General features: G+C 35.4%; 1 protein-coding gene across 5 annotated transcripts in view; it reads left to right on the top strand.

Annotated features, from left to right (window-relative positions):
- Nucleotides 1-13,378, top strand: part of WDR17 (WD repeat domain 17) — a 125,701-nt gene that overhangs the window by 84,309 nt on the left and 28,014 nt on the right. For all 5 annotated transcript variants that reach the window (XM_050792554.1, XM_050792556.1, XM_050792555.1 and 2 more), the window contains 7 exons: nt 278-364; nt 4,228-4,392; nt 6,348-6,550; nt 8,045-8,194; nt 8,279-8,409; nt 8,700-8,825; nt 10,035-10,190. In XM_050792554.1, coding sequence (XP_050648511.1) covers nt 278-364; nt 4,228-4,392; nt 6,348-6,550; nt 8,045-8,194; nt 8,279-8,409; nt 8,700-8,825; nt 10,035-10,190 — 1,018 coding nt within the window. The remainder of the gene's footprint in view (nt 1-277; nt 365-4,227; nt 4,393-6,347; nt 6,551-8,044; nt 8,195-8,278; nt 8,410-8,699; nt 8,826-10,034; nt 10,191-13,378) is intronic.

Genomic DNA, 13,378 nt, shown 5'->3' with positions numbered 1-13,378 from the left:
TTATAGGCATGAGCCACCGTGCCTGGCCAAGAAAATACTTTTTAAATAAAAATTTATTACTTTATATTAATTGTAGGTTACCATAATTAATATTAAGAGATGCAAATATACTCGTAATTGATAATATTTACACAATACTGTCAAATGTTCCTTGTGCTTTGTAGACAAAATCTCTGTCCTGGAATATTTCTATTTGAAATTTACAATTCTGACTTTGTTTCCTTGAATAATGTATTAGAATGTTGTTTTTCTATTAACACGTTGTAATTAATTCTAGTATTATTCGAACAATTGATGGTAAAGTGCTACACAAATATAAACATCCGGCTGCGGTGTTTGGTTGTGATTGGAGCCAAAACAATAAGTAAGTGGTTTTTTCTGAAATAAATAATAACTGCATTTTGGAAACTTTAAATAACCGTAAAGTTTAGTGCTATTTCCAAAGGTAATATTTATCACTCTATTTATACAATATCCCCTTTGCCTGGCAAATGAGAAACAGCCTTGTAATTGCTCATTTGTTTTAGTTATTTTTATTCCATGAAGTTTTTACATGATTTACAAATACTGATTTCTTACTCTCAAAAAAACTTTCTAATACTTAGGGAAAAAAAATAATGCTAACTAATGAAAAATGGAAATGAGTCCATTGCATGTATGGCTTCTGTCATAGAAATGTGGCCCTTTTTTTAATCTCACTGAGGAATCCGTGCGGTGCCAGTGCTCCACTGTGACTTTGCATTGTCCCCCACCTGATGCTAATGCCTCTGGCACTGGGTAATTTTCCATGATGTGGAACTTAAGGGCCTGGTTTTGAAAGGTTGATCTTGTTTGACAGCAGAGTTTTTATCATGTAAAAATCAGCTTAGATTTAAAATTACATCCAAGTCAAATCTCCACTAAAATTAGACCTTTAACTCATTGCATTTCTTAGAATATTGTGTTTCAAGCCTCTTTTAATGGGATATAAAATGTATCTAAAAATTCAAAGTTATTTAAGATATTGTCAAAAACAATGTGATTTATGTTATTTCATATGAAATGTGGGAAATATAGATTAAGGTACTAAAGCCTAACTATACTTGTGTTCCGAGTCAAATCACACATTTTACAAAATGACAGACCTATGTGTTTCCTCCAGTAAGTGCAGAATAATGTGTAACACACTGTTTTTTGTGGTTTTTTTTGAGACAGAGTTTCGCTCTTGCTGCCCAGACTGGAGTGCAGTGGCACGATCTCGGCTCACAGGGCTCACAGCAACCTCCGCCTCTCGGGTTCAAGCAGTTCTCCTGCCTCAGCCTCCTGAGTAACTGGGATTTCAGGCATGCGGCACCAACGCCCAGCTAATTTTGTATTTTTGGTAGAGACGGAGTTTCTCCATGTTAGTCAGGCTGGTCTCAAATTCCCAGCCTCAGGTGATCCACCCGCCTCGGCCTCCCAAAGTGCTGGGATTACAGGCGTGAGCCACCACACCCGGCCTTACACATTGTTAAGGTTATATGTAAAATAAGCTCACTATCCGCTCATCCTCAGTATTTCCTATCTCAGTGGCCAATATTGCTAACAAGAAAAACTGCTAAAGCCAGAATCCTTAGCCTTTTCTTTTATACATTTTTATGTCTCACTTTCCATTTTCAATCAGCCACCAATGCCTGTAATTTTCTCTGTCTAAATATTCATCTTGGCCGGGTATGGTGGCTCATACCTCTAATTTAAGCACTTCAGAAGCTGAGGCCAGAGCGTCACTGGAGCTCAGGAGTTCAATACCAGCCTGGGCAACATAGTGAGACTTCATCTCTTAAAAAAAAAAAATGAAAAAATTAGTCAGACTGGTGGGGCACACTTGTAGTCACAGCTCCTCGGGAGACTGAGGTGGGAGGATGGGTTGAGTCCCGGAGGTCGAGGCTGCAGTAAGCCATGATTGTGTCACTGCACTGCAGCCTGGGTGATAGAGCCAGACCCTGTTTCAATTTAAAAGAAAAAAATATAAATTTTTCCTATCAACCTGCCACTAAACCAATAACATTTGGGTTTTTTTGAGTCCTGCAGAAACCTTCTAAGTCAATTCTACAGTTTACACCCTTTATCATCACCTCCTCTCTCTCTCCCTCACCTCTCCATGTTGCAGTCAGAATGAACATTTAAGACACAGAGCTGAGCACACCATTCTACTGCTTAAATCTTTCAATACTTTCCCATTAACTGTAGGATAAAATGAAAACTTTTTAGCAAGCACTGCAAGAAGGTCCCTGACTAATCTTTTCCCTGTTTTATTAATCTCATTCCCAGGCTTGCTTTCCCTTACTTCTTGCATCCAACCACACTGGCTTTCAGTTTATTGAACTAGCCATCTGATTTTTGCCCCAAGGCTTTCACTTATACTGGCCGCCTTACCTAGGATTCTTTTTCCCATCCTACACCACACACCCTACCTGGGTGGGACATAGATAACTGCTACCCATCCTTCAGCTTTCAGCTCAAAAACCACAGAAAAGTATTCCTTGACCCCATATGAAATAAGTTTCCCATATAATATGCCTTTGGAGCACTTAATATAGTAAAATTAAATTTTATTTGTTGCCTGGTTGCATAATGACTGTCTCACCCTCTGAAATGTAAGCCCCATGAGATTGCCAACTGTGTTATCTGTGTTAAACAGCATATTAGCAAAACACTCAGTTGCTGACCCTCACTATGCCTTGAAAAAAGGAGATATTCAATAAATACTTGTTAAATATGCAAATGAACAGAATTACCTTGTATCTGACTAATAGAACAGTTCCACATTCCTATTTCTCTGTTTTATAGAGTTAATAACCCATTTGGCCAGTTGAAATAAAAGTTAGATATTAATATAATATGTTTAGTTATTTAAGAAAGCTTTATTTTCAGATGACACTGGAAGTCCTTTATATTTAACTATTATGCTTACTACCAGGCATACCTAATACATTTCATTTTTAATTTTAAAAACCTTTTAAAATGTTTTGATTGCTATATTCATATTCCACTTAGCATCTTAGTAGGTAAGTGAACCTTGAACATAACAGTTTATTTATAAGCTATCTCTGACTGTATAATTTTGAATCTTTATGTGTATTCTTTAAATGTTTATGATGCCATTTCTAAGACTTTATATTTATATGCACGTACATATATAAAATTATACTCATATATACATGTAAATATATATATATATATGTAAAATATGTTTCCCAAGTGTAGAAACTGTCTTGTTTATCAGTGGGCCTTGAGAAGATGTAATCTTATAACCCATATAATGTAATATAAGCCTTATAACCCATGTGACAAAGTCAACAGTTTGAAGTTTTGAAAGGATTTTGATGATGGTTGAGATCCACAGTGTGTAACTGCCTTTCTTTATGTTTAGCACGTGGAGACCGTTTATGTGATGGTTAGAGTAGATGTTCCTCAAGTAGACTATTCTGGCAGGTCCGTGATTTCCACAGGTCTGCCTAGTACTCAGAATTCCTTTCCTAGCAGTAATTCCAAGTTTGATCACGAAGGTACAAGCAGTTGCTTAGCTTATTCTCACTATTGTGAGAATAATGAGCAAAGAACATTAAAAGATCATATTTTATTTCCAGGGACTCCATAGTTGTATCAAACAGTTAAAGCATCTTAAAGAAGGGAAGCCATCAAAAAGGAATGGAAAACTGGACTCTGACTCCCTGTCCAATGAGACAACCCTAGTCTGCGGGGAGCTTTTCCAAAAAACTTTCAGTGAGAATATTGCTGTTTATACCCATGCCACAAAAACAATCTAACAAATGGGCTAAGGCGTGTAATAATAATTTGCCCACCAGCAAGTAAGCAAATGCCATCACTCACCATTTGGGATGCTTCTTAACAACTAAGTGTTGCAAAATGTAAAGTTTGAGAAAAATTCAGAAAATTATGAGTCTGGTCATCTTGAAAAAGAACGTACAGAAATAGAAATACCATGACCTCTGACCTGAAATAAATAAAATAAAAATTCAACCAATTCAAAGAAAGCACAGAAAGAAACTCTTTCTATACTGGTGCAGTTTCTGTAAATGAGTAGTAGAGTGATTATACATGATTTTTTACATAGGTAAGTTTTTAATCTAACTTCACCTAGGAAGCAAAAATTCTACTTTTAGAAATTAGAACTACAGTATACCTGTAATTATTAGTTATATATCATATTTATCCTATGTCAATATTCCATTGATGATATTTCAGAGACATGATAGCCACTGGCTGTGAAGACACAAATGTTCGTGTTTATTACGTAGCCACCAGCTCAGATCAACCATTGAAAGTATTTAGTGGGCATACAGCAAAAGTGTTTCATGTTAAATGGTCTCCTCTGAGAGAGGGAATTCTTTGCAGTGGTTCTGATGATGGGTATGTATTTTTGGATTCTAATTTTCTAGTCCTTAAAATCATAAGCTGATATTTTCCTAGAAATGCACGTATTTATAGGATCAAATTATATGTGGAAATATAGATATATATTTAGACAGAGTCTCCCTCTGTCACCCAGGCTGGAATGCAGTGGCATGATTTCGGCTCACTGCAACCTCCATCTCCCAGGTTTAAGTGATTCTTCTGCCTCAGCCTACCGAGTAGCTGGGAACCACAGATTTAGTATTGAATGATTAAGCATTTTTATTGAATTTTTGGCATAAATCCAAATTTAATAAGAGAAACAATTATGAGATTTCTCTAGGTTATGACTTGAAATAAGTCAGAATGGTAGGGAAATCAGTTATACTGCTGTACTCATCACAGAACTCACAGATGCTGTGCTTCGGCCTGGAAAGCCTCAGACACTCATTTGCAGTGGGGCCTGTAAAAGCCTTTCTTAGATTTGACCAAAAAAACATGCACTGGGGCTTCAAAGCCTAACTACCTAACATGTCATAAAAGGAAAGACGCCTGTTCTAGTGGCCCCTACAATAGCATTAAATTGTTTTGATACAAGTCCCTTTAATGTATTCTTATTTATGAAAGTATATCAAATGTAAAATATTTAAATGTTAACATATATCAGAAATTAGCAACAAAAAATTTAGATTATAATATACTTTGATATATTGTCATGTACTAGCTTAAGAGGACGAAGAAGAAATGAAACTCTTTTTTTTTTGAGACAGAGTTTTGCTCTGTCACCAGGCTGGAGTACAGTGGTGCGATCTCAGCTCACTGCAACCTCCGCCTCCCGGGTTCAAGCGATTCTCCTGCCTCAGACTTCCTAGTAGCTGGGACTACAGGTGTGCACCACCACACCCAGCTAATTTTTGTATTTTTAGTAGCGATGGGGTTTCACCATGTTGGCCAGGATGGTCTTGATCTCTTGACCTCATGATCCACCTGCCTCAGCCTTCCAAAGTGCTGGGATTACAGACATGAGCCCCTGTGCCTGGCCAAAAGGAAACTTTTTATGTAAAGCAGAAAGGGATATGCCTTAAGAAATAAGAATATATCATTTATCTCCTATGTTATATAGTGCAAAATAGTAATACTTTTGAAGTACTACTATTTTGTTGTCAGTTTGGCATTTATCTCTGACTAAAAAATTATTGTGACTTGTCTAAGCAAAATTAGCAGTTGGAGGTCTTACATTGATTGTAAGTTAAATTTTAATTTCAGTAACATTTGTGCAATCAATAGATAAAAGTAATTTCGCGAATCCAGTTATATTTAAATTCTTTAACTTGATCTAAGATTTATTCTGCACTGACCAAGTAACTTATATCACTGACAAAAATGTGAAGGAATTATTTGCTGTATTGATTAAAGCATAAATATGAAGCGACATTTCAAATAATACCCATCATCATACATGTTATACTTTTATAATTTACAAATAGTCTTAATATCTTAAATTATTGTATCTGTATTATTAGTCATATTTTCCACTTTGGTTATATCTGTTTTTGAAATTTCATTTTAACAAAGCAATTTTATTCACATAAAAACTGTGAAATAATATATTTGCTACCAGTAATAAATGAAGAGTAAAAGTCAAGAAAGAAAATATGTTTAAATAAGCTAACACTAGCCTAGTTAAATATTCATTTCCATCTACTATGAAGAAAAGTGTGTGAGGGGATGAATTTGTTAATAATTAGCTTGATTTAATTATTCCACATTGTAAGCATATATCAAAATGTCACACAAATATATACAATTATTATTTTTTAAATTAAAATGAAATGAAGAGAACCTTTTATCTTGAGACATAAAATGCTTCTAGATAAGCTAATCAATAATTATTACACTCTATTAAGAATATGTTAATACTCTAGATACATTAGAACTTGAATGTTATCACACCCATAATATTCTGTTTTCAGTACCGTTCGCATCTGGGATTATACTCAAGATGCTTGCATCAATATTCTTAGTGGACACACTGCACCTGTGAGGGGATTATTGTGGAATACTGAGATTCCGTATCTGCTCATATCTGGCAGCTGGGACTATACTATAAAAGTATGGGACACTCGAGAAGGAACTTGTGTGGACACTGTGTATGATCACGGTGCAGATGTATATGGTAAAGTGTCTTTCATTCTTTCATGTGTTTGTTATATTGACCTACTAATGGTGCTTATAATTTCTGAGGAATACAGTATTTTTAAAGAAGTTATACAGTGTTTTATTTTACAATAACATTTTTCACATTAGAAAATATACATGTTTATTATTATAATACCAGAATATACAGAAGAAAAAGTCAACAAAAATTACCGAAGATGACTGTTGTTAGCACTGTGGTGTCTTTCTCCCCCTCGCCCCGTCTGCACCCATTTCTGTGTACACACAAACATGCACACAATGCACACATATTGCGATGGGTGTACATATATATATATATATATGTCTGGCTTTTGTTTTTCTTCCTTCCTTTGACATCACTCTAGAGGTAAGTTGTTTAACAGGAAATCAGTAATAGAGTAGATACCACTTATTTAACCATTCCTCTATTCTTGGATGTTTAGTACAGTGTTTTGTTTTTGAATATAATCCCAAGTTGTTTTCATATAATTAACGTAATTATGGAAAATCAGATTACTTACCATTTGCACATCTCTTCACTCTCATTCTTGTTTGTATTTATTCTCATCCTTAAACCTTGATAGGAGTAAATGGGCAGATTAAGAATCCAAAAATGATTTCTTAGAGAAAGTAACCTCAATCTAGATCAGATTCAAATCCATATGCTTAACCACAGTGGCCTTTTAGCCAAGACAATGCGGGACTGAGTGTGGGAGAGAATCGTATTTGTCAATATTTGAATTGAAACGTCCCCAGGTCTTCGTCTTTTAACTAGAACGTCATCTGCCCATCCATTAACTCACAGATACTATGTATGCTATTGGTTTTACAGTATACTTGTTGCTGCTTAACCACACGAAATATAATTTTCACATTTTCATCCATGACCATTTGCTTTCTAATAATTTTTTCTTCTTTTTTTTTTCTTTCTTTCTTTCTTTTTTTTTTTTTTTTTTTTTTTTTGAGACAAGAGTCTCACTCTGGCTCTATTGCCCAGGGTGGTATACAGTGGCGCAAACACAGCTCACTTCAACCTTCACCCCCCAGGCTCAAGAGATCCTCCAACCTCAGCCTTCCAAGTAACTGGGGTTACAATCACGTGCCACCACACCCAGCTAGTTTCTGTATTTTTGGTAGAGATGGTATTTCATTATGTTGCCCAGGCTGATCCCAAACTCCTGGGCTCAAGGGATCCACCCGCCTCGGACTCCCAGGAAAGTGCTGAGATTACAGGCGTGAGCCACCATGTCCAGCCTCTAATAGTTATTCAATTTTATATTCATATTTATAGGATATATGAAATGATTTATTGCATTCTGTTACTATTTTCAGCCAATATATTAAATACAGATACGAAGTTGACTAAGAATCTTTCAGTTACTCATAATATTTCTTCATAGCTTCAATTCTGTAGAAGTTTTATGAAGCACATATAAATAAAGAATATTTTTCAATGTTCACTTTACTTAAAATAGATTTTTATTTTCATCAGGTTTAACCTGCCATCCCAGTCGCCCCTTCACTATGGCCTCTTGCTCCCGTGACTCTACAGTGAGACTCTGGTCATTAACAGCCTTAATCACTCCTGTACAAATAAATATTCTGGCAGACAGATCTTGGGAAGAAATTATTGGGAACACTGGTATGGAATATATACATGTATTATAGTTTATTTCTAAACGTTTTATGAGAAATCTTCTCTCACTGAATTATGTCTGCTTTTCAGATTATGCTGTAGAACCAGCCACTCCTCCTCTACTGTGTGGTAAAGTGTCAAGAGATATTAGACAAGAAATAGAAAAACTAACTGCTAATTCTCGAGTGAAAAAACTAAGATGGTTTTCAGAATGTTTATCCGTAAGTATTACAGGAATTAAATGCGAATATTTTCCCTTTAGCCAACATGAATCTTTACAACTATTTTCACATATTTACATGTACCATTCTAATTCATTGGGTACCTCTTACCATAATCTGTACACTGTAAGAAAGCAAATGTAAAACTGGAAACAATACATGAGATAACATGTAGTTATTTTATTAATTTTTAAATTTAGATATGCCTGCATTATAATATTTTTGAAGATGCAAAATACTATGAGGTTTCTAATTCACTATTACATATTTATTTTTTATCAACTCTGTAGCCTCCGGGTGGCAGTGACAATTTATGGAACTTGGTTGCTGTGATAAAAGGACAGGATGACAGCTTACTTCCTCAGAACTACTGCAAAGGAATAATGCACTTGAAACATCTGATTAAATTTAGAACAGTAAGTAAAGTATGCAAATATGATGTACTCAAGCAAATTTTTTGCCTTTTCACTATGAAAATATAAAAATGATTTGAAAAATATGTATGATTAGATTGGTAGATTTAAATAAATGAACACTGAGGAGATCCATCTTGGGTAAAATGAATCATGAAAGTGAATTACTTGGGAACAGATTAAGTCAATCGTGGTTATCATCGGTTGAGTCTCATGAAATTCCTTCAAGGTCACTTGGAACTCCTTGAAATGCTTTATCTTTCCCCTATTAGCAGATGATTGTGACATATGGACTATTCTAATTTTAGTCTCAGAGGGCCTAATAGGCTATTCTGGGATATGTTTTATAAAAAATGATAGTATTATAGCTCTTAATGAATTTCAGTAAAAACTAGTAGTTACGTCATCCCTGGGGCAATCTACAGTACTAACCACAAAACCTATCCTGGGACCAGAAAGAAAAAATTGCTTGTATATTTTTCTGGAATATCTATAGTTAACTGTTAAAGCATGGAGACGGTTGTGCCAGAGATGTGATCTAATGCTCATAAAGAGCAGTTTTTTCCATAATGAGGAAGTACTTTCTTTAATTGCAAACTAAACACCTAATGACTGTAACTGCAAAATCTGTTTGACAGAGAGGAGCTAATTAAAGTAAGCCAGTAACTTTTTATTTTTACTAGAGGCCTCTCTGTCTTGTTGTATATTACTGTATCATTACCTTTTATCTGTTCTGTGTAACTACAACACCTGGACAGGGTTAAGGAAAATGGGGTTCAGTCTCTCCCCTCCTGTGTCCCACACACCCCCCGAAATATTATGTTTAGAAAGGTATCATATTTTATAGAGAAAAATATTTTTAAAATATTGACTTTCCAGAGCTATATGCTTTTGAAGTATGTATTCATGTAATGTTTATATGCTCATTGTTATCATGAACTCTTGTAAAACAATTTTTAAAATTTTTAATTATTATGGATGCATAATAGTTTATGGGGTATATGTGATATTTTCATACGAACATGCAATGAATATTGATCAAATCAGGGTAACTGAGGTATCCAGCACGTCAAGCATTTATCTTATTTTGTGTGTTAGGAACATTTCATTTCCTCTCTTTTAGTTATTTTGAAATATGCAACAAATTATTGTGACACATATAAAACAAAATATGACAGATTTTTTAAAATTCTATTTTCTTTTTTAAACCAGTCTGAAGCTCAAGAACTAACAACAGTCAAGATGTCTAAATTTGGTGGTGGTATTGGTGTACCTACTAAAGAGGAAAGACTGAAGGAAGCTGCTGAAATCCACTTGAGATTAGGACAAATTCAGAGATACTGTGAACTTATGGTTGAACTTGGGGAGGTATGTGCTATGAAAGTAAAACTAATGAGTTTAACATAGTAGTCTAAATATTAAGAATATACTCAATTTTAAGTATTAAAAATAAAAAGCTCAGCACTTCGGAGGCCAAGGTGGGTGGATCACTTGAGCCCAGGAGTTTCATACTAGCCTGGGCAACATGGTAAAACCCACCTCTACAAAAAACACAAAAAATTAGACAGGCATGGTGGTGCACACTTGTAATCCCAACCTTGGGAAGCTAAGATGAGAGGATCAGTTGAGCCCAGGAGGCAGAGGTTGCAGTGAGCTATGATCATACCACTGCACTCCAGCCTGGGCTACAGAAAGAGACCCTGTCTCAAAAAAAAAAAAAAAAAAAAAAAAAAAAGGTTGGACGCAGTGGCTCACGCCTATAATCCCAACACTTTGGGAGGCCAAGTTGGGTGGACCACAAGTTCAGGAGATTGAGACCATCCTGGCCAACATGGTGAAACCCTGTCTCTGCTAAAAATACAAAAAAAAAAAAAAAATTGGCTGGGTGTGTGGCACACACCTCTAGTCACAGCTACGTGGGAGGCTAAGGCAGGGGGAATCACCTGAACCCGGGAGGCAGAGGTTGCAGGAAGCCGAGATCATGCCACAGCACTCCAGCCTGGGTGACTCCATCTCAAAAAAAAAAAAAAGGAAAATAAATGTATATACCTTGTGTGCTGTCTCGCACCTTCACACCTGTAACCCTACCACTTTGGGGGGCAAAGGCAGAAGGATCCCTTAAGGACAGGAGCTCGAGATCAGCCTAGCCAACACGGAGAAACCCCGCCTCTACTAAAACTACAAAAATTAACCCAGCGTGGTGGCATGTGCCTGTAATCCCAGCTACTCAGGAAGCTGAGGCAGAAGGAAGCTTACTTTTTTACAGATCTAATTGATTCTCTATCAATCTGATATTAAGTGTAGACGTTAGGCGAGTAGTTATCAAAGTATTCCAGGACAGCAGCATTAGCATCGCTGGGGATCCCTATGCATGTCTCACCTCAGACCTACAGAATCAGAAACTGTGGGGTTGGAGCCCAGCCATCTTACGTTTTCATACGCTCTCCATGTTATTCTCTTGCATTCTGAAGTTTGAGAACTACCACCCTAGGCTGGAATCTTAACTTCTTACAAACAAACATAACAAACAAAAAACTATGTTGGCTAATTAGTTCACAATAGAATCCCCTTGCTAATACTACTTGTCATAACTAAATCCCACACTGGCCAGAAAAAGGGTTTCTGCTGAATATCATCTGATAAAGGATGATGATTGTTTAATGGAGGACTAAATCAGCAACACTGATTTTTACAAAAAGGTTAGGATGAATTGATGCTTTTGCTACGCTTTGGTAGATGGGTAGTGACTACAATGGAACACAGGGGAGAATGGGGCTTCTGTTTCTTGATCCTGGGTGTTGATTACATGGGCACATTCAGTTTGTGTAAACTTATTGGACCTTTCCCTTTTCTGTATATGCATTTTAGTTCAGTGAAAATTCTTCCTCACCAAACAATGGTGAGGAAACAATGGTTAGAATGGCATGGACTTATCTCATAGCTTATCATCTTTTAAAATGTTTAAGTTAGTTAATTGTGTAGCTCCAAAGCATAATATTAAGAATACTTGTAAATAATATAAAGTAAAACTAAGCAATATGGTTACATTAAAATAAATCAAAACTAAATTTAGCTCACCTTTTTACTTTCCACATACTTTAAGAAAACAATGAATTACTGCTTGACCCCAAATAATGTGCCATTTTAAAATGTTATTGAAAAGGCATTATAAATTTAAAAGTATTTTAATTTAGGAGCAATGTAAAAATTTTCCTTGAAAAGTAGTAAATATTTAACTAAAAATTGCTTTTTTAAAGCACCACTACTGCAGAGAAGATCTATCAAAAGTCAAGGAGAAAAGGAATTAATAAATTTTGATAGAACAGTGTAATTCTTTATCTTTCTGAGTTTTATATTTGATTAAATATAATTGAAACTGCCTTTAACTCAAAGCCTATTTCAATCAGGTATCTGTTTGTGAAGCTTAATAATTTTATTGTTATGCAGGTTCATCAATGTACTTAAAATGATCCATAAAACTGTGCAAGTTGTTAGAAATATGGGTGTCCTAAGCTGGGCACGGTGGCTCACGCCTGTAATCCCAGCACTTTGGGAGGCTGAGTCAGGTGGATCACCTGAGGTCAAGAGTTCGAGAACAGCCCTGACAACATGGTGTAACCCTGTCTCTACCAAAAATACAAAAATTAGCTGGGCGTGGTGGCGGATGCCTGTAGTCCCAGCTACTTGGGAGGCTGAGGCAGGAGAATCACTTGAATCCAGCAGACGGAGGTTGCAGTGAGCCAGGATCATTCCGTTGCACTCCAGCCCGGGTGACAAGAGTGAAACTCCGTCTCAAAAGAAAAAAAAAAGAAAAGAAAAGAAATATGGGTGACCTTAGAATTGTTCATAATCACTTCCTTAGGAATGTTTTTTATTTGTTTAAGCTTAATACTGTGGGATTAGGTAAACATTTAATTTTTTTTATTTATTAGACAAGTTTCTATTGAAAGAGTTTGTGGTGAATTCAAAGTTAATTTAATCTACATTCCAACTTCTTTCTTCCGTTAGAGGCAGATTTCCCCTGAAAACATATTTTAAGATACGTTTTAGGTAACATGATTTTAAATATGTAGTATTAAAAATTGCCTGTTTAAAATTAACATACTCTTTTCTGGTTAATTACCAATATTCTAGTGATAATTACAGTAGAACCCTAGTGTTTTGAAGAGCCTTAATTAGAATGAATTTTGATTCATGTAGTGATATTTCAGAAAATTTTCTTCTCAGTTCCACTCTAGACTGGAAATCAGTGAAATCTATATTTTCATATAACAGTAACAATCAGCCTTTATTAAACAATGAGGTTCTTCAACAGAAGTCTAATTTTTAAATATGAAGACAAGTATTATCAGTTAAATGAAGAAATGACAATAAATAAAATTTATTAAAATGAGTAGGAAAGGATAAAAGAGACATAGATGGTATATTTGTTCATTTAAGTAGCAGTGAAATAAAAATGTTAATATTTTGAACACCGTAGAACAAATTACTCTGGAGTTGTATTAGAAGATGAGTCAATATATTTTTCAAAGAACATATTTTAGTTACTATTTCTT

The sequence above is a fragment of the Macaca thibetana genome, chromosome 5, assembly GCF_024542745.1.
Source record: "Macaca thibetana thibetana isolate TM-01 chromosome 5, ASM2454274v1, whole genome shotgun sequence".
In the NCBI taxonomy this organism is placed as follows: Eukaryota; Metazoa; Chordata; class Mammalia; order Primates; family Cercopithecidae; genus Macaca; species Macaca thibetana.
This window is presented reverse-complemented; position numbering and strand designations above follow the sequence as displayed.